This window comes from Gymnogyps californianus, chromosome 3 (genome assembly GCF_018139145.2).
Source record: "Gymnogyps californianus isolate 813 chromosome 3, ASM1813914v2, whole genome shotgun sequence".
NCBI classification, from domain to species: domain Eukaryota; kingdom Metazoa; phylum Chordata; class Aves; order Accipitriformes; family Cathartidae; genus Gymnogyps; species Gymnogyps californianus.
This window is the reverse complement of record NC_059473.1, coordinates 81,735,231-81,754,537: the sequence shown is the minus strand read 5'-3', so window position 1 is coordinate 81,754,537 and position 19,307 is coordinate 81,735,231. Positions and strand designations below refer to the sequence as shown.

General features: G+C 40.2%; 1 protein-coding gene across 1 annotated transcript in view; it reads right to left on the bottom strand.

Moving 5' to 3' along the window:
• The window catches only part of SIM1 (SIM bHLH transcription factor 1), a 47,698-nt gene that overhangs the window by 11,364 nt on the left and 17,027 nt on the right, over positions 1-19,307 (bottom strand). The window contains exon 9 of the mRNA XM_050894453.1: positions 295-460. Within this exon, the coding sequence (XP_050750410.1) occupies positions 295-460 (166 nt within the window). The remainder of the gene's footprint in view (positions 1-294; positions 461-19,307) is intronic.

Genomic DNA, 19,307 nt, shown 5'->3' with positions numbered 1-19,307 from the left:
AGTATTTCAAAACCAACATTTTCACTTGTCCTTCTGTCCACTCATTAATGCTGAGCCCTGCGCTGTTTATTGTTGTTGATGATGATGATTTAATATGCATGCTGAAACATAAATGTTTCCAGCTTTTTAGAAACAGTTTAAAGAAACATATTCCTGTCTCAAGATCTTATAACCTGTCATCCTTTATTCCCTTTGAGTAACATGTTCTTTGGCCCATTCTAATTACTCAGGTAAAATAGCAGTCAAAATCAAGATATTCAAAAAGATTTTATTTTGTTTTTCAAAGACAACTACCTGTGGGTATGGTGATGTCCTTGATTTTGACTTTGTGCTTGAGAGGCGAGATTTGCTTCCCTTTCTGTTATCCGTTATGGTCGGAGTTGAATTTGCGTATGAGAATGCCGGCTTGGTAGCAGTGACCTGATCCAGGGAGAGCTGTAGTCCTTTATATTCAGTATCCCTATATAAAAGGCAAAAGTGAAAAACAAACTCACTTCATATCTTAATGGGAAACATTCCTTCCTTCTTAGTGGGGGGTGGAAACGAACGATATTTTTAAGGAAAAAGAATAAAACCATCCAGGGCAAGCCAGTATATCCCCCTAATACATTTAAGTAGTATATCTTACTAAACAATAGCACTATTTTTATACTGAAAATATGATTGCTTTTTGCATCCAACTGTTATCATCCTGATCTACTTTCTTCAGTAATAAAAAACAATGGGATGGAAATTTTTGAGATTTATATTACATTTCTGCATTGGTCACATAGCTAAGCAGTAAATAGGATACATTTTCCTCAAAACTCTTTTAACTGTACAACTACAAACTTACCACATGTCTATATGTGTGTGTGTTCATGCATGTGTGGGGGTGCACATGACAGCCTACATAGATGACTAAATAAATTGAACAATTTTTTTTTTTTTTTTATGGAAAAAACTTCATCTTTAAGGTTATATTTTTCATTGTTTACAAGGTTTCAGGCAATTGGTGCAAATTTTTGAATTTTTCTTCTTCTATGAGTGTTCATTCCTCTGTTTGAAGTTTCTTATACTGAAAGAGTTTACCAGTCAGAGAAAACAGCTAAATAAATACAAATCTTGTGATTTAAATGGTCTGTCCCCCACTCACAAAATACTAGAGGTTTTCTATGGGGAGCTAGATACAGCAGTTTGTGAAGTTCAGTGTTAGTTTCTTCAAACTTTCTAATGAATACATAAAAGTAAGGAAAACTGGCATTATTCACAATGTCTTACTAAGCATAACGAGGGCATATGCATTGGACTGCACCCCTCTGCACACATCTGCATGTCTGCTGATACCCAGGGGAGTAAGAAATGAGCTCTCCAGCTTTCATGTAGTCATACGGAACCTATTCTGACAATGATTTATTGAAAAAGAGTGAAGCAAGAGTTTCTTCCTGACCTACCTACCTGGAGGAAAAGAGGAAGGATTCATGGCTTTTCTCTTCCTTTGTGTTAATCAGCAGAGAAGTACGAGAGCAAGGGAAGAATAATGCTTCTCTTATGTAGTCAAGGAGGCAACATATTCATTCACACATTACCCCATACTCCATCTAAACCTAAAGACTCATCCTTAATGAATTATATTAATAATAAGTTGTTCACCCAGCTTTAGCAACAATATCTTGCTCTACAATCACATATATATTGATGTAAGCCATGACAGTCTAACATTTTTCAGAAATGAACTGCACCACAACCCGAGCATATCACAGCTTAGTACACTGAAATGCTTTCAGATAAAAGGCAGGGGTAGAAGGATAAACTTGATGATAAATCACTGAAATAAGTGAAATAAGAATCTTTGAACAGCTACAGATAAACCTGCAGAACAGACAAATTAATTCATGCCAGTTCTACATTAAATTTTTTTTGCACCTGATAAACAACAAATTTGTTGGTTGAAGAGGGTTAGGTTTTTTGGCAATGCAGGCAATGTGTATGTACCCATGTATATATAATACATGAAAACAAATCACTGACATTAGAACTGTGCTGACTGCACTCTTTCCAGTCCATAGCAGACAGAGATTGGCCAAGTATAATCAATGTTTTGTAGTGCAAAATTACTTCTTAATGAGGTAATTTCTTCAAATTTTGGCTTTAATAGAGATAGGCCTCTGCTATAATATTTGCATTTCAAATATCCTACCTGCAGTGAAAGCATCTGAATATAGGGATTTGCTTTGGCCTATTTGACAGGTAAGGCTCATCCACATACTTTGAAAGCATTAATCTTTCCCGTGGTTACCCTCACAATTTCCATCCAGACACCTTGACTTGACATGCAAAGCATCTGTCTCCATAAGTCAGTCCTGCCAAATTATCTTTCTGTTATACGAAACATCAGAAACAAAGGATGTCAATTAATCTTCATATTTAACAACTACAGTAGCATGAGACGTTATCAGTCTCATCCTGATATACACATTTCCCCTGACTATTTGATTATAAGAAAAGGAAGGGTCCTGTGGTCTCAGTGTCAGATGCAGAAAGTGTTGCCTTCAGAAATGAAAATTAATCAAAACTAAGTAGATAAGTTGTTCACAGCCTTAGGGATATGAGGACGTTCTGTTTCGGTTTTGAATCTACCAACCCTTTTACCTCCCTTTTTGCTGGAGAACCCATAGCTCTGCACTCCTGCTATTACCTCCCCATCTCTGGTGTATCCCACCCTGTAACAGTCTGCTGATTTCTCATGTCAGTGAAAGAGTTTTAAAAAATTGCACGAAGCACCAGCCCAGTATTCAGACCACAGGCTGTCACTCCAACACTACTTGCCTGCTGTTGCGATCTGTGTAAAGGCCAAGCGTTCAAATCATAGAGACTACACTGTACAATGCTTCTAGGCCACAGGAATTAAAAAAAAAAAAAACCAGGCAAACCAGGCTGCCCAAAACCTTGCATGCCATTATGTGTTACTTTTCTAAGTCCTTGGTATTGTTATGGTGAGGAATCACCCTCCCATTAGAATAAACACCACAAGCTGGTATTTGCAGCCAATTGCTTAGGTGGTAACATCATTAAACAAAGGATAAGAAGAAAACTATCTGAAGATCTTGTTGCCGAATGCAAAGTTTCCCCTTAGAAAAAGAACACATCTGTGCTGTCCTTGCAGATGAAACACCTGGACTTTTTTGCATCACCAAGGCATGACTCAGTACCATCTCAACCCAGTCCTAGCACAGCTACCCTTCAGAAGAGCCAAGACAGACACCAGAACACTAATAGTAACAGGCCAAGATAAATACGAGAATTTTTTTTTTTTTTAAAAAGCAAAGAAAACATGGAGGAAGGGTCCTGTGATCTCAATGTCAGATGCAGAAGATGTTCCACCAAGAAATGAAAACGTTTGAGTAGATCCATATGCACTTTGAGGCAAAGAACTAGAGGAACCAGGGCTCCTAGTGGTAGACAAACTACAGATGGAAATTCTGACAACTTCCTGAAGGAATTTATAAAGTTTCCGCCAACCATGGAACTGTAATCTCCAGATTCCTGTTCTCAGACACCTGAATCCTCTATTACACTGTCCCAGCAACACAGTAGTACTGCATCTTGTGTTCTACACATAATTCAAAAAAAGGTGGTGGATATGAGCCCCTTCCGCCAAGGTCCTCATCTTCAGGATCCCACAGGGATCCATACAATCTACATTTATCTACATGTGACTGCTGAGAGAGAGAGTGATATGGCATGTGTTCAATTGCTAACAGTATGTTGCTGACAATCTACTATTTATCTCATTTTCTGATGCAACTATCATCACTATAAAACATCAGAATAACTACAGGAAATTAGCTCTTAAATGAAGAACAGATGGATCAAACTGAATCCAGACAAGACCAAAGTGATGCTTCTTTGCAAAGGGAAACACATTGAAGACCTCCACCTTTTCATGATGGGAAACAGCCATTCCTTCCACAGTTGGATGGAAATTCTAGGTCCTCTTTGACTCCTCAAAAAACTTGGATGCATATGCTTTTGGTAGCATATGCTTCCAAAAATGTATTATTTCTCCTCTGTCTTGTCCCTCCCCCCATATGAGAATCTGGCCAGTATGGTCAATGTATCAGGCACCTACAGACTGGATTACCGTGCTTCACTGTAAGCGAAATCAGAAGACAAAGCGTAAAATCCTCTTGCTACAATATGCTGCTTCCCATTTTCTTCTCAGATCTAACTCCCAGAAGCATTTCCACTCTGTGCTGTGTCTCCAGCTCTTCCAATGCCCATTATAAAGCTTGAGCCTAATTTTGAAAGCACTTATTGATGTACTAGAGCTAGCATCATGAAAAAACAAGGATCGATGGCTGTACCAACTGCACTTCTCTGCAATAAAGCATCTGAAAGTTAAGTACAAAGCATTCTTTACTAAAGGGATCTAGCTATAGCAAGCTGCATAGATGGAGAAGGACAAAGGCTGAAGCAGAAAAGCATTTGGAAGAGGACGCCAATCTGTTTGCACATGACCTGGATGCCAGCTGGATCTGCAACGCTTGTGTGAAGAGTTCTCACAATTCAGCTTTAGAAGACATTTTCTGCCTACTGCTTTTGCCAAAATGTACAATATGAAACATGGAGGCAACAGTCTGTCTAACGAAAGTTTGAGGAAGAGATAATGACTCATTAGCAGATAGACCCAAAAAAGAACAGTAAGGGAGTATCAGAGCACCACAAAACCTGAATTCTCGGCAAACAACAGAGCTTGCACAAATACGGCAACTGAGCACGTGGATAGAGCTCACCATGAAACTGAAAAAAAATGAGAGTTCTTTTATATGGCCTTTTTGAAGGAAAAAAGATGAGGAAAGGGCGAGTCAGCGGTGTTAGAGATAATGTTGGGAAGACTGGAATTAGTGATAGAGGCCCAGTGGACACAGTATGGCCCAAGACAAAATAAAACTGTACAGACAAACCAGGCTTTTTTGTAGTTGTGTTTCTTCAAGTAATAGGGTGAAGTTTGGGACTACTTTAACCAAAATCTAAAGACTGAAGTGAGACTAGACATTAACATTAGAGACCTAAAGGCACAAATAGTTTTGAAGATATTAAGATTCTCAAAGACAGTGTTGGCTATGGAACAGAAGATAACTTAAGCCCTGAAAAATGCTTTCAAATAGAAAGAGCAGCTCAACAGGATGTATCCAGAGGAAGGAGTAAAATAATGGCATCCATTAGTGAAGAACAAATATCTAGATTCAACCAAACGAACTTAAGAAGGACAACCAGATTCAAGAATAGAGATCTTATGTACCTACAGTCATAAGCAGCATAACCTTTGAAACAAGAAGAAAACCTTCAAAAAAGAAGAAAAAATGCTCAGCCCATGGAAAACTCTGCAAAAGCCGTAAGAAAGAGCATCTTTTTACGTTAATGCCACAACATACCAAAAAGGAAGAATAAGCTATACATGCAGTGACTGAGAATACACAGGTAACCAACAGAGGCAGATATTTACAGTGTATTTAATTCCATCAAAAAACACTAAATTTAGACACCTTAAAGAAGATTCACAGAAATTCTTTTTTCATACATGGAGTTACGGCATTGGATTAGAAGTGAATTTCAGTTCATTCTCTCCAGCAGCAATCAAAATATCAGTATACAACTGGAAACAGATCTTACTCTTAGGTATCTTTCAATTGATAGTCTAAACAATATGCAATGATCATATTGTCACTGGAAATCACAGCAAATAAAGAATAAAAAGGCATCATGTGACCACCTAAACCTGACAAACACTGGCTAACCTGCAGCGATGTCATTCCTTACGCATATTAAAGTAATTAATGAAGTACAAGCTGAAAGTAAAAGCATTAGATGATCTTAATGCAGCAGGTTCCTATATCATGGGTACAATCATTCACATGACTGAAGCAAAGTGGAAAGCACTGTTCGTGCAAGAGAAAACAAGGCGTAATTTTAATTGGTCGCACTATTATTTCTATTGAACACATAATATATGTTCATCATTTCCTCTAGTTTTACATGAAAAAATCTATGAAAAGTGTTATATGCACTCTGCATTTCTTTTCGTTAAAAATCAGAAAAATTATATTTGTCAGATTTTCTGCCAGTCTAACAGAACACAGAATAGAAATTTTGAGATTAAACTAAAGGTGTTAACGTCATTAATGTTCAGTGTATTTTGTTGAGTTGTTGCAATTCAGTTAAAATCAGCCATGAAGGTGGTAAAAGTCTGGCACTTCCTCATGCATGTCTGACCACAATAGTGTAATATATTGTTCTTCTACTTTTAAACAATGCCTGCAACTTCTAACATTTCCACACTCCAGCTCATGCAATGCTAACAGAGTGCCATTCAGCAGATGAGTGAAAAGCGAACAGATTCTGGCTGTTTGTCATCTTCATGGCTTTCTAAATCAGCAGATGGTACAACAAAACAGACAATTTCCTCATCTGCTGTGTCCTCTGTTCATGCACAATGTGTCTCAGAAATGTTTACAAAGGCCTCAGTCTGCTCACGAGACTTGTCAGGAGGAGTGTGTGCAATCCCTTTAGCATCTTCCAGAACCAGTCAAAATAAGGAGGTTTCACTTAGCTCATATAGGAAGACAAATTTCAGGACAAAGTGGGAAAAAAGCCGTTGAACTTCACTGCTTGTTATGAAACTACACTGACATTCAGTTGTGTGACCTCAGAGATACTCCCTGCCTCAGTTTTTCCATCAGTTATTGGGACAATGTTAGTAATCCTCCTTTCTAAAACTTCTCAAGTGAAAAGTCCCATATAGGCCTGACCTACTGCTCACCAAAGTAATCAGAAAGACCCTCCAGAAATCTTTCAAGTGGTTGTTTATCATTAGTACACTTAATGGTTAAGCAATGCATCTACTTGGAGAAGTAAGAGATCTGTATATTGGATCCCTTAATTAAGTTCCAGGCACCCATTTATTTCCATAAATAGCATAAGCAATGGTAGCTGTTTACATCTTGTTGAGTCAAAGTTTACAGCTTCTCCAGCTATGAGATTCACATACATTATATCATGTTTCTGTGTTTGCTTTTAAAGACAGAGCAATACAAACCAGGAAGTTTAATTAAATTATTTGATACATTCAGGAAAATTGAAGCACAAAGTTTCCTATACGGATCATTTAACACAAATGTCTGAGGATATCCTCTAGACTACTACTGTCAGAGAAATTTTATATATTCCCTGCTTGGTTTCTCATCTCAGAATGCAGTCATTTAACTGTCAGCTGGAGTTAAATAAAACATCCTGGCCTCTAGATAATCATGGTGTGGCAGAGTTTTCAGCAGTCTGAAGGTACAGTTTGTCATTTCCAACCACGTGTCTAGCCACCTCTGGCTCCAAAAGGAGTCCTTTGCACACTGTATTTGCCTTTATTTACTAGATTTGCTAGATGAAAATATGCACCAGGGATTTATATTGTTTGTGAATAAAATGCCTCAGATATCCTAGGCTAATTATATATAAATATAATTACCATTTTTAGTTAGAGATAGCACTGAAAAAAATACTTTATATAAATAAAATATGATGACCTGAGTTTAATTCTGTAACATTTATTTATGCTGGGAGTGCTTTCTTTCAAATGCGAGGTGCCTAGGAGCACAACTGGCTAAAAGTCATGTTCGATGTATATTCAGTGCTTGCCAAGTTAAATGGAGAAATATATTTGACAGGAGTTTATAAATGTATAAACGTTTGTATATGTTAGAATCTGCCTGATAATGAGAAATTTGGATTAGAGGGACATAGCCTGTAATGCCTTTTTTTTTTTGCCCCTTTTTTTTTTTAAATGGCCACCAAACAGTTAAGAATACTTTATCTGAAGGCATGTTAAACCTTGCAGAACTCCATGACTCACAGCCTTTATTAAATTATTGTGGTGACTTCTTTGTAATCATTTGGGGTTTTCCATTACTTTAAATTCATCTGCACATTCAAAATAATATTTCTGAATAAACCAAAGGCCTGTTAAATGAGACTTTTGAAAGTTCAATTTTTTTTCTTCCAACTAATCCCTTTCAACCACTCCATAAAAACCAATGTCACCTCAGTGCATTGGCAAGTGCATGTATGCAGCACCCCTTTAGGAATTAATGCCACCTAAACATAAGTTCTCACATATCCCTGTAAGACGGTTTCCGTTTTGCAGAAAGCCAGACTGACAACAGTGCAACAGACTGCTCCTATACAGGGTAGATTTTCCCATCTCAGACTTCTTAATATTTTTATGTGTTAAAAAATATACCTTGAATACCACAGACACCTTTAAGACACCAGTCTAGTAGCCAAGTGATCTGGATTCAATTCTCAACCCTCCCACAGACTACTGGTGCCACACTGGACAAATAACGTATCATGGGATTTTAGCAAGCACTTTGCACTTGCCTGAGCTTACCCTCAAGCTGGCGAAATGGGACTTTTAGTTTTGGTAGGGTCAAATTTAGCCCAGCCCTGATCACTTCTGAGAATCCCTACCTTAACTTTGCTGAATATTAGCTCTGAAAGGGAGGATAACAATAAGTTCTTGTAGGAAACACTTCTTTTGTGAAATATCTTTGTCTGTCTCGCTATTAAACTTAAGCTTTTTGTTGGAAGGAACAATGTCCCGCTATCAATGCATGATAGCTAATGTTAGTAAGCTAACTCTCAGCTGCAGCCCCTGGCTGCACGTCTACCACAGATAACAAAAAATACATTTCCTGAGACCAGTACTCATGTCACTATTGATGCAAAGCATGTTTTTATTATTTCAGAATTTCCATGTATTCAACGCAAATGTTTTTAACTATGTCCTATACCATTTATCCTTGATTAAACCTCTTCTAGATAGTTAATCATTAATGATTGCTGTGCAAACAGTTCATTCATGCCTATGACATATCAAATTTCACAGACATGTTCTTTAATTGGATTCATTTATTTCTAATCTACTTAAGCCCTCACTACTGTAATGCTTGACTAAATATACATTAAACTCACTTATTTAAACTGCTAAAATAAATTTGACATGTATTCTATGAATAAAAATACTTGATTGAATACATGTAATACCATTGTTATTGTGTACCTAACTGAGCAGAAATTATTGGAAATACCACACTAGATAGCTGTATGATATGCTTGGACAAAAGGATTTGAAAGGATGCTGATGATTTTTTTGGCAGAGATTATAAATTAACAGGTTTCTAAATCCTAAGGATTCCTGTAGCACATTAAGGTATGTAATAAGGAGAACTAAAAGGAACTCCTCATGATTTTCATGAAGGATGTTGGGTGTTTTCATTTTAAAATCTAGGCACTTTTTAGAGATAACAGCCTCATACTCATGGCAAGGAAAAGGCTAAAACCACCAAGATACTTTCAAGATTTGACTATTCTATGTTTTGTAAGTAACAGTAACTGAAAACGTGGCACAAAATTGGATAAAAGTCCTGTTTCTGGGTGTTTAGAAGCCACAAAAGACAATTATGTAGCTATGGACTCTGAGTTATTAGGGACATATACAACACTTTCCTCTATGGGGCTTGAGTATGGTCTTTAAAACCGAGTTTAGATTTTTCTTTCTAAAACTAGTAGACATAAACTCCATTTTGGTGAAGAATCCTCTAATTTATATGTTTCACCACTTACACTGAGAAGTTTCACGAAAGAAAGATGCATCACATTGCAGAGAGGTCACTGATAACACAGACTGCCCTGTGTGTAAGAAAATGCACATCATTGCATAACTATACAGTAAATGAGGATTATAAAAATGAGGATTATACCTCATACAGTACACAAACCCCTCATGCACTGACACCTCAAATATTGTATATTCTGACCATCCCATCTGAAAACCTGAAAAAGCTCAGTGGGACAGCAAGGATGGTGGGCTTGGAAGAGCCTCTCTATGAGGAACAAGTAAGGACACTCCTCAGGCTGAAAAAGAGATGACTGGGAGAACAAAATAAGATCTGTAAATTATACGCGACACAGAGAAAATGAGTAGGAAGCAGTTTTTCACTTTTTCTTCTAACACAAGAAGTATGTGCTATGAAAGGAATGAAAAGGTGGCACTTTCACAACAAAAAGAGGCCTTTCTTACCACACTTACTTAAGCTTGGCAAAAGCTCACATGGTTTCAGAAAGTAAACAGATACATTTGTAGAGAAAAAAAACGACAAAACATTGACAACTAATACACTCAAAGATCTCACCTCTTTCTAGGAAGTCATTTGAACTTCTTGAAGACTGGGAGAAAGTGCTGGGGAAGCATTACTGCATGCTTGCCCTATTTTTAAACTCTTTCCAAAGTATTCACCATGGTCACTATCAGTATGTGTCTGATCCTGTATAGCTGTTCTTATGTTACACTCTATACCACGGTAGTTAAGCAATTTCATACTTCAGTTCCTTTGAAACTGTGCAGTGAAGAGTGGTCCTGACAATTTGCTGTTATTACTTTTAATAATTTACTGTAAAAGTTAATTTATTGATATTTCAGATTTTATCAACTCCTCTATGTTCCCCATAATTAAAGCTTTTGTTGTAACAACCTTCCTAAGATCCTAAGGTGAACACTTAAAAAAATTATCTCTTCTGTGATGGCTTTCTGGATAAGCTTCTGTGATCTGGGAATAGTTTATTTGAGAAAAACAAAGTACTTGAAAAATGGTTTACTGTTCATTCTGTTTGTTACTCCTTGGGAAATTTCCTGTCTGCATGCCTCACAACATACTTGTCCATCATTCCAGACTGCTTTTTCTGATCAGCTGTGCCCCATAGTGAAGAGGCATGTTGAGTCCAAAAGGATTCATGAACTCTATCTGGTGAGAAGGTCCCATTTACAGTAGATCACTTTCTCTTTCATCAGATTAGTCCTTTCTTGTCATAAGACTTTCACCTTCCTCAGAAGAAGCAAGATTTTTCTACAATGAAAGTCTTTCCAATCCACTTGTCGAGAGTTCCTCAGCTTTGGCCATGGGACAGCACTTTGGCCCTGAGGGCCGTTGTGTGGCATTATCTGCCCACAAAGCAAGCAACCATGATGTGATACTTAATAAATGCTTTTCAGCTGAGCCTTGTTTTGCTTAAATTTCAGAGGAGGTAAGGGGAGGAAGACAGGCAAGGACTTGCATGTGGTTTTTGGCATTTGGGGAGAATGGCTTTTGGGTTTTTTTATGAATTAATATACCTGTTTTCTCATTTCATTATTTGTATCTGAGTTAGACTGCCTTTTAGCTCTTTCCCACCCACAGCCAAACCTCTACTGCAGCCAAATCCCACTCCCGTTACTTGCGACCTGGGTCTAAGGCTCTGTTCGTATCGGACTCAGGCTTGGTCATCCAGCTTCGATAGATGTACAATGTATAAAGTGTTTATGTTGATAAAACAGGAGACTAATAGCAAGAAAAGCCAATATCATGGGGCTACAAGATAACAAATAATACTCCATTTTATTTGATACTTTCCTGGTAATCACTGATTCTGTCTCCTCAAAGTATACATTATACACGGTTATATTTGTTAAGTGGGTCCTTTAAACACTAAAATTGATACAAGATAACCTGCTTGGCTACCTAGACCCTCTGGGCCACAGAGTAAGTTAAACCACCATACATTCCACAACTACTGCTGACCCCACGCATTCTATCAAATTCAGAAAAGATACTTTTTTAATGGCAGTTAATGCTTTTTGACAATACTCCTAACAACGCATCATTAATATACACAGTTCCAGAAATACATGTCCATGTTAAAATCCAGCTTATGAAACTGAAGAATAAGTTTCCAGTGGATTGAATGGTTATAGGTAGTGAAATACTTGCTAGGTGTATCTAAAATTTCTCAACAAATAAATAAAAATAATTTCATAAAACACAATAACATCTAGCTACAAACTTCTTTAGAAATTTAAATCTATCATCTGACTAGTGCCTTTGCCCTCTTGGTCCTTGCTTTGACTAGGACAGGCAGGGGCCTTAGCTGGCTTCAGCCACTCTGTTGTCACTGCTTCGCATGCACATTTATCAAGGGTTTCTGGATGCCTAGAAGTGTCTCTGACCAGGCCACTGAATGTTACCATAAAAATGTCCACAGCATACGTGCAGATCGACTCCACTGCCATCCTACAACTGTCCTTGGACCAACACTACAGCCAATCTGCAGCTGAACTAAATGAACATTTTATTTGGGTTTGTACAACAAGTCCAGTATATCATAAAGAGATTTACTGTGCTTGTGGTGACCACTTCTGTAGCACATATGCAGCAACTCCAGAGTATCACACCTGTGCAAATGCTGCTGTGCACCTTCTCTCTTATTGCTTTCTTGAACTTACTAGATATCATCATGGAAGCCCTAATTGCATACTCCAATGTTAAGTTACACTGTTGTAGTCACACTGATATGCAGTTTTCTTTGGACTGAAGCCACATCCCCACCCCCGTTGCTGGTTTTCACAGACTAGAAAGCACTAAGGAGGCTGACCATCTTTCAGAAGATGACACTTTTTCTTTAACTCTCCTACTCACAGCTTAAGATCAACAGAATTATTTTGAGGAACACTGTTCAGCAGTTCGGCTGCAAATGGGAGGATGCTATCAGCCTATTTATCCCCAAATCTAGCCTTTATTTGAGCAAATACTCAACTGGGATATGCCTTGTGAAGCAATCATTAAAGATTATTATTTTGTTCTGTGTACAAAACAGTCTTTGGAAACAGCAAGAGAAAAATAGCATGCAATGCCTTTGGGTGGATTTCAGTTAACCAGGGCCTAAGTTGGAGGGAGAGAGTTTTCTACAGCAACAGCCCAGGCTACCAGCTGCCAAACATAGTACAGAGATGATGGAAAGCCACAGGCTACTTGGGAACAGGCTGCCTTCAGGGCAGACTGTGCATGTTCGCTTCCTAACCGACAGAACAGATGTAAGAACATTGCATATTGGACAGGTTTAAAGATATTTACTCTAGGTTATGTCAAAATATCCACACAATGCTAGGGATATAGCCAAACTCTAGTTAGCCAGGCATTTGAGTTTCCATAGCTGCACTGAAAATTCAGCAGATAATAGCTGTTATTTTCAACATTGCTGCCCCTAAGATTTATACACAGTGGTTTGTAGCTAAAAAACTATGGCTGTTCTTTATTAGGTCCCAATTCAACACAGTAACAAATGCGTCCTTCAAGCCATCTCTATTTGGCAAAGCCAAGGAATATTCTTATTTCTAAGCATGTGCCTAAGGGTTTTTTTTATTTCAAAACTGAATTCACTAGGATATAATCATGTACTGAAAGTTATGTCTAAGCACTTTTAGAGCCTGCCATGTGCTCAAGTGCTTTAGTAAATCAGGACTTCTGCGATTTAATTGCACTAAGTGGATGATAACAAAAGACAACAACAGGAATAAATTGTCTAACTGTGTTAAAGATCATGTGATTGACTCCAGACTTCAGCCATGCCAAGCCTTCAGAAGGGTCAGATGCTATACCCTTGTTCACACAGAGCAATGCCTGCCTCCATAAATAGTGTCATCAAAGTGAAAGGGGCTGCCTCTGAAGTAACCTACTGAGTACGAACATGTGTGCTGGAGCCTGGCCCACGCTGTAAAGTACAAAAGAGAGGTGAGGGAAGGAGAATTAGATTTTAAACAGATACTTGCCACTGTTGAACAGACAAAGGAGATTTATTTGTTAACACTTAATTTAGGCCATGTCAAAATGCCACGTTTGTGTGTACACAAATAAAAACTAGCAAGAACACCATAATGTAGAGGGAAGAGCTTACTTCAGAAGCAGTTCAGTAACTTATCACACCTGCCGTATCTCATGATAATTACAGTGAAACAACATGAGAATCACAGCAGTACTGAGATGCAACACAGAGCAATGAGAGCAAACATGCAACAGATTAAGGAAACAGAAGCAGAGCTAGTAAAATTGTAAACCTGTTTAAGGAACACGCTGTTGCTGTTACGAGAGCAGGAGCCAGTTCTGCATTCAGTTTTGTGCAGAGTATTGAGAGGGTGATAGCATGGAGGGGAATCCTTTGGTAGCAGTTCAACTGCTCGGCCTGCCTCTTCTGCACAGCCACTAACACAATCCATAGATGAGATATATAAGTTGTGTTATAAAACCAGCAGACACTCCTCCAACTGCCTCGCTTGTCTTCAGCTCTCTGAACTATCACAGAGCAGTGAACATAACCCTGAACTCCATGGCCTATGGTCTCCTCCCCTCTGCCATGTAGGAGGACCACTGGGGCTGATCCCCAAAGGGACTGAAGCACCCAGCTGCTGTAGTGGTGTTCAGAAGCCTCATTTATGCCATTCAGAGTGTGGAAGGGCAGAGTAAGGATAAAGTGTGAACAACCTCTCTAGCAGGAACAGCTGTGCTGCAGTGTACAGTCCAATGCTTCCATGTAAAGTGAAATCTGTGGCAGTTTACCTTAAACCATAAACTGTGGCATTTTAGGAGTAAGAGTCCCTGGAGTGGGCCCTGTACCTTTCATCAGTGGAGTGAGGCAGACAGCTGGAGATAGTAATTGCTTGAGCCATTGCCCCTGCTGAATGTGTCTCAACCCCAGACAATCATTTTACAAGATCTGTAACCCAGTGTTTGGGAGGAGGGAGTTTCCAAAGGCCTAGAACAGCCAGCACACCGAATGGGAAAAGGATGAAGTGGAAAGCATTTGAAGTCACTTTTCTTTCTTGGAATAGACACACTTATTTGCAATCCCGAATTTCATGCTATGTGAGACTATCAGTATGCATGCATTTAAACTAACGACTGCTTTTTTTTCTGTGAATCTGAGCTGCAGCCCTTTAATCCTTACCCTAGCAAATAAAACTTTCTTCATACGAGCAGTGACTGTAGACTCTGGCCCATAGTTTTAGTCCCTTGGCCATTACAGTCACCTGGTTTAAATACAAGCATAGAAATTTGGAGTGAATTAGACAAATGGTAGCTAGGAAAGCCCCTACACGAACAAAGAAGAACTGCAGAAACGTATTGTGGACACCTGGAAAAGCCTGTCTCCTATTTGCAAGAAATATATAAACAATGTTCCAGGGAGACAAGTCTGTAATAAAAACTAATGGCGAACAAACAGAATACTGCACTGAGTAGTTCAAGAGGAATCCTTTTATACTTTTTTCTTTGAGGCATATGCTTCCCAAGCATTTTGATTTATTAAAACAATTCCTCTATATATTTACATTGCTAATCAAATCATGTAAATGACGGTACGCTTTCCAGTCTTAGGAAAAGTACACTCAAACTGAACAGATAAATTGGGACCCAGTTCTGTTCACAATTAAGCAAGGGGAAAAATTCCCATTAATACAGAGAAATATAAAGGAAAAGCAGCAGGCCAAATTTGTTTCTACTGTTTACAACTATTTAAGAAAAAATACATTATCCAGTTAAAGTCACTAAGCCTTATCTTAAGTATTAAAGTTAGATGGCTAAGCTTACTCATACAACTAGTTCCACTAATGATATGAGAAAGGGTGTGCAGGATTACTTCTGCAAGTAATAACTTACCCAGTGTATTCACTATCCTACACACTCCTTCACACACTTGAGAGACAGAAGAAAACATGTATCTACCTTTGATTGAGGAGAGGACTCTGTGGCAATTCCAAATAGGTCAATTTGAGAGAAACACTTAAGAAAGGTAGGCCTGTAGGTGTGGAAATATAGTTTGTGGATTCTCTCATGGATTAGGAAGAGAAGGAGGTGAGACTTGAGGTCCCACAGACAGGCCAAAAGACGATTTCGATGAAAAGCTATGAAAAAATTTCATTGTAACTGTCCAAAAACATGGGGAGAGCTTTGTTTCCACCTGAAACACAAATTTCCCCTAAAGCCAGCTTAATATGCCAGGGAGGACTGTTTTCAAAGTCTGAGCCATCACGCATAATGATACCACATTGCCTATACAATCATTTTAAATCTAGTAGTACACAAAGCTATAAATAGTAATAATAATTTAAAGATGAAGTGTGTAGATACAATTAGTGGTTAATTTATTCTAAATTGCCTTTACCACATCATTAAGTAAAACATTTGTCAATATGGCAGTTATTTGTGAAATAATCTTTCAAACAAATTGCATTCAATTTGTGCTTCTAATCAACCAGTTACATAACGCAATGCGAAGAGGTCAACTGGAACTGTATCATATACATACTATATCATCAGAAAACAGATTAGTCGCAATTAGGTACCTAATCCATGTTATCTGTATATGTTACCGCTATTGCTATTCTTTTAAATGCTAAAGAACAACGAAATGTATATAGGAAAGCTCCCTTAGCTTTCTCTGGGGACAAATTATTATAATATTTGCTCGTGCTCAAAAAGCCAAAGGATTTGCACTTTGCGTTATCCATTTGTTTAAAGGGAGGTTGTTTGCGATCTAAATATAAACTTAACTTCAGCAGTTGCATTCTCTATTAATTGACTCATACTTGAGTCCCTTTATGCGATAAACATGCACAGCTAATAATCAATGATATGGCAACTGTGTGTACAGAACAAATAAGAAAAGAAACAAATATTCTGTGTCTGTACTCACATATGCCAAGCGGAATACAAAGAAGAGCAAATATGTGTGCTTTAAAGCCGGAGTCCTTAAAGGTCATTTATATTAATTTTTGATATACTGCTATTACGCAAAAAATAACCTTTCCTCTTGTTGCTAAAATGCCCTTGCCACCGTACCTGTTTAATTCAGCTTATAGACTTACTACAAACATTTGTTCTCAAGCCTAGAATTCACTCTCTCAAAGCTTGGGATTTATGGAAGATGGAAATGACATCTTTTTTATTTTCTTAACTGGGGGGTGGGGGGGGTCGCTCGTACATAAACCCTTTCTCATTCTTTCCATTTTCATAATCTATATCGCCCAGGGGAGCTGGGAAGATACAAGGTAAGAGATTCTCTCTCTTCCTGCTCAGCCTGCACTGAAACTGGTCCTCTAGACCAGTTTGGCACTTACGCCACCCAGTACCCGCCCCTTTCCAAAACATCAGAGCACTCAGATTTCTCTCAATAGCGAGAAGCAGCTCCTTATCCAAAGAGCAAACCGAAAACACTCCTGGGGCTTTCCCTGAATGAAGAAGTATTGTGCGAGGGGACCGGGGACCCAGCAGGTGAAAAACCTGCACCAGATCTTCCAAAGCTTATGATCCCCTTTGCTACTTTCACCCCAATTCAGTGAAAAGGGCCGACATTTCCTGTTTTCAAAGGAATCTTCGGCGAGAGGCATCCCACCTTTCAAGCTCCACCCTGCAATCCCAAACGCGACTCTTCGTTATTTCAAAACACAAAACCACTAGTTTGCACCTCTTTTGCTTTCTCCTCGGCCTCCATACACAAGAGTCGATATGAAAAGGTTTGTCTTTCTCTTTCGTAAGCACGTTTTTCCTCGCTGGCTTTAGAACACGACTAGGCTGCAGCGGGCGAACCTGCGCCTCCGCCAGAAACTACATCTTGCACAAGTGGCTCTGCCACGCACCCGATGCCGGGTGGGTGAAGCGTGGGAGGAACCCGCGGCGCACACACATGCATCTCAGCTGTTCCTGGTTCACTGGAATAATCCAATCTCATCCTTAAGGAACTGCAATAGCTATAGGATTTATACCGGAATAAAGTATATTAAACACTTGCAAATTTTGAGTGGTACAGGACCTTTACTTGGCCTCCTGGAGTGGAGCCTACCTCATACCACGTCCATACCAGGAAAACATCAAGTCCCCGTAACCTCTCTTTTTCCCCTGCATTTTCACCACCTACCTTCCTCATTTAAGTGATAACACGTTGACTCTGAACAGCTCATCAAGACAATTAAGCCGACTCTAGGTACGAGGAGTTCAGCATCCCCCCGCCCGACTCTCCCACCATGAACCTTTCCCCAACAGCTCTCCTCCACCCCAGGTTACCCATTTCAGAGGCTGACTACATCTCACTTTTAAAAAATCAGCCCTTTCACTGCTTGCAGGCACACGGCAAGGCCTGTTCTTCTCATTTATTTTTCCGAACGGCAGGCTAGCCGTAGGTTGTTAATAATAATAATAATAATGATAATAATACTGCAGTGGAAGCTACGTCCGTCCCCTGGAGCCAGGGCAGCGATTTCAGCAGCGGCAGCCCTGCCGCAGAAGCAAGCGAGACGCGATCTCTTCTTCGGCAGCGCCCTAATTAAGAGCCAGGCAGGCTTGATGAGACCTCGAGGACCTGAGCATACCAAAACTAGATTTTTAATGCAGTCGCGGTGCCTGCATTGCAGCTGCCGTCAGCACATGACAGCGTGCCAGTGATGGACCTCCCAGCATTTACCATCCGCATTTTAGCTAGCCTGGCTCCCTCCCTGCCCTCTCGCCGTCCTCCGCACTCGAGGCAATTAGGCAAAGAGCGCAAGGGGAGCCTTATACCGAGGCGTAATGAAGTCGCGCCGCGGTGTAACCTCATTCTCCAAGGGAAACCTTGAAAGAACAACTATAGTCCTCCTACATGTCAGCCTGGCTGAAAACAGGTTTAAATATAATCTTGTTCTTAAAATCCATATACGTGCACGAAAGCACAAAGACGCTGCCTCCAGCGAAAAATCAGCTGAGGCGGAGGAACGGCGCTCTTTTGGTATCGCTCCTGAGGGGGAAGCCGGCTCCCCTGCAGCGCCGTTTTGCGGGGAGCGGTGAGCGCCGGGGCTCCCCGAGCCCAGCTTCCAGGCGGCGGGGAAATCCCGCCGGGGCGCGGAGCCGCGCTGAGCCGCGGTGGGCGCAGGGGCTGCCCGCCGGCCGCCCCCGCGGGAGGGCGTGGACGGCGGATCCAGCCGCACCTGAGCAGCCGGCTGTGGAGGTGCAAACGGACTGCGAACAAGCTGACCGCGCTGGCCCCGGCCCCTCCGAGCCCGCTGGTAGCCACCCTGGGCTGGGTTGCACTGGTGGTGACGGCGGCGCAGGCAAGGGGGCTTGGGGCGGCACATGGTATCACCGGTCCCGCTGCTGGAAAACAGCTCCGAGGGTTTTGTCTGACCGGCCCCCACGGGACCAGGGTGCTCCCTGCTTGCTTTGCTGCGCCAGCCTGAAACGCTGGTGCCGTGGCGGTCGCCCCCGCAAGCAGGGGAGAGGTCGAGCCGGATCCCCAGCTGACTTTAAGCAGGTCCGCTGGGATGTTTCATTTCCACTCGGGTCATTTGAGGTAGAGTTCTGTGATTGATGTTCACGCTTTTGGGATTAAAGGAGAGGGAAACGACCGATAATCTCAGGTGCCCGTAGAAAAACATGTGGCGT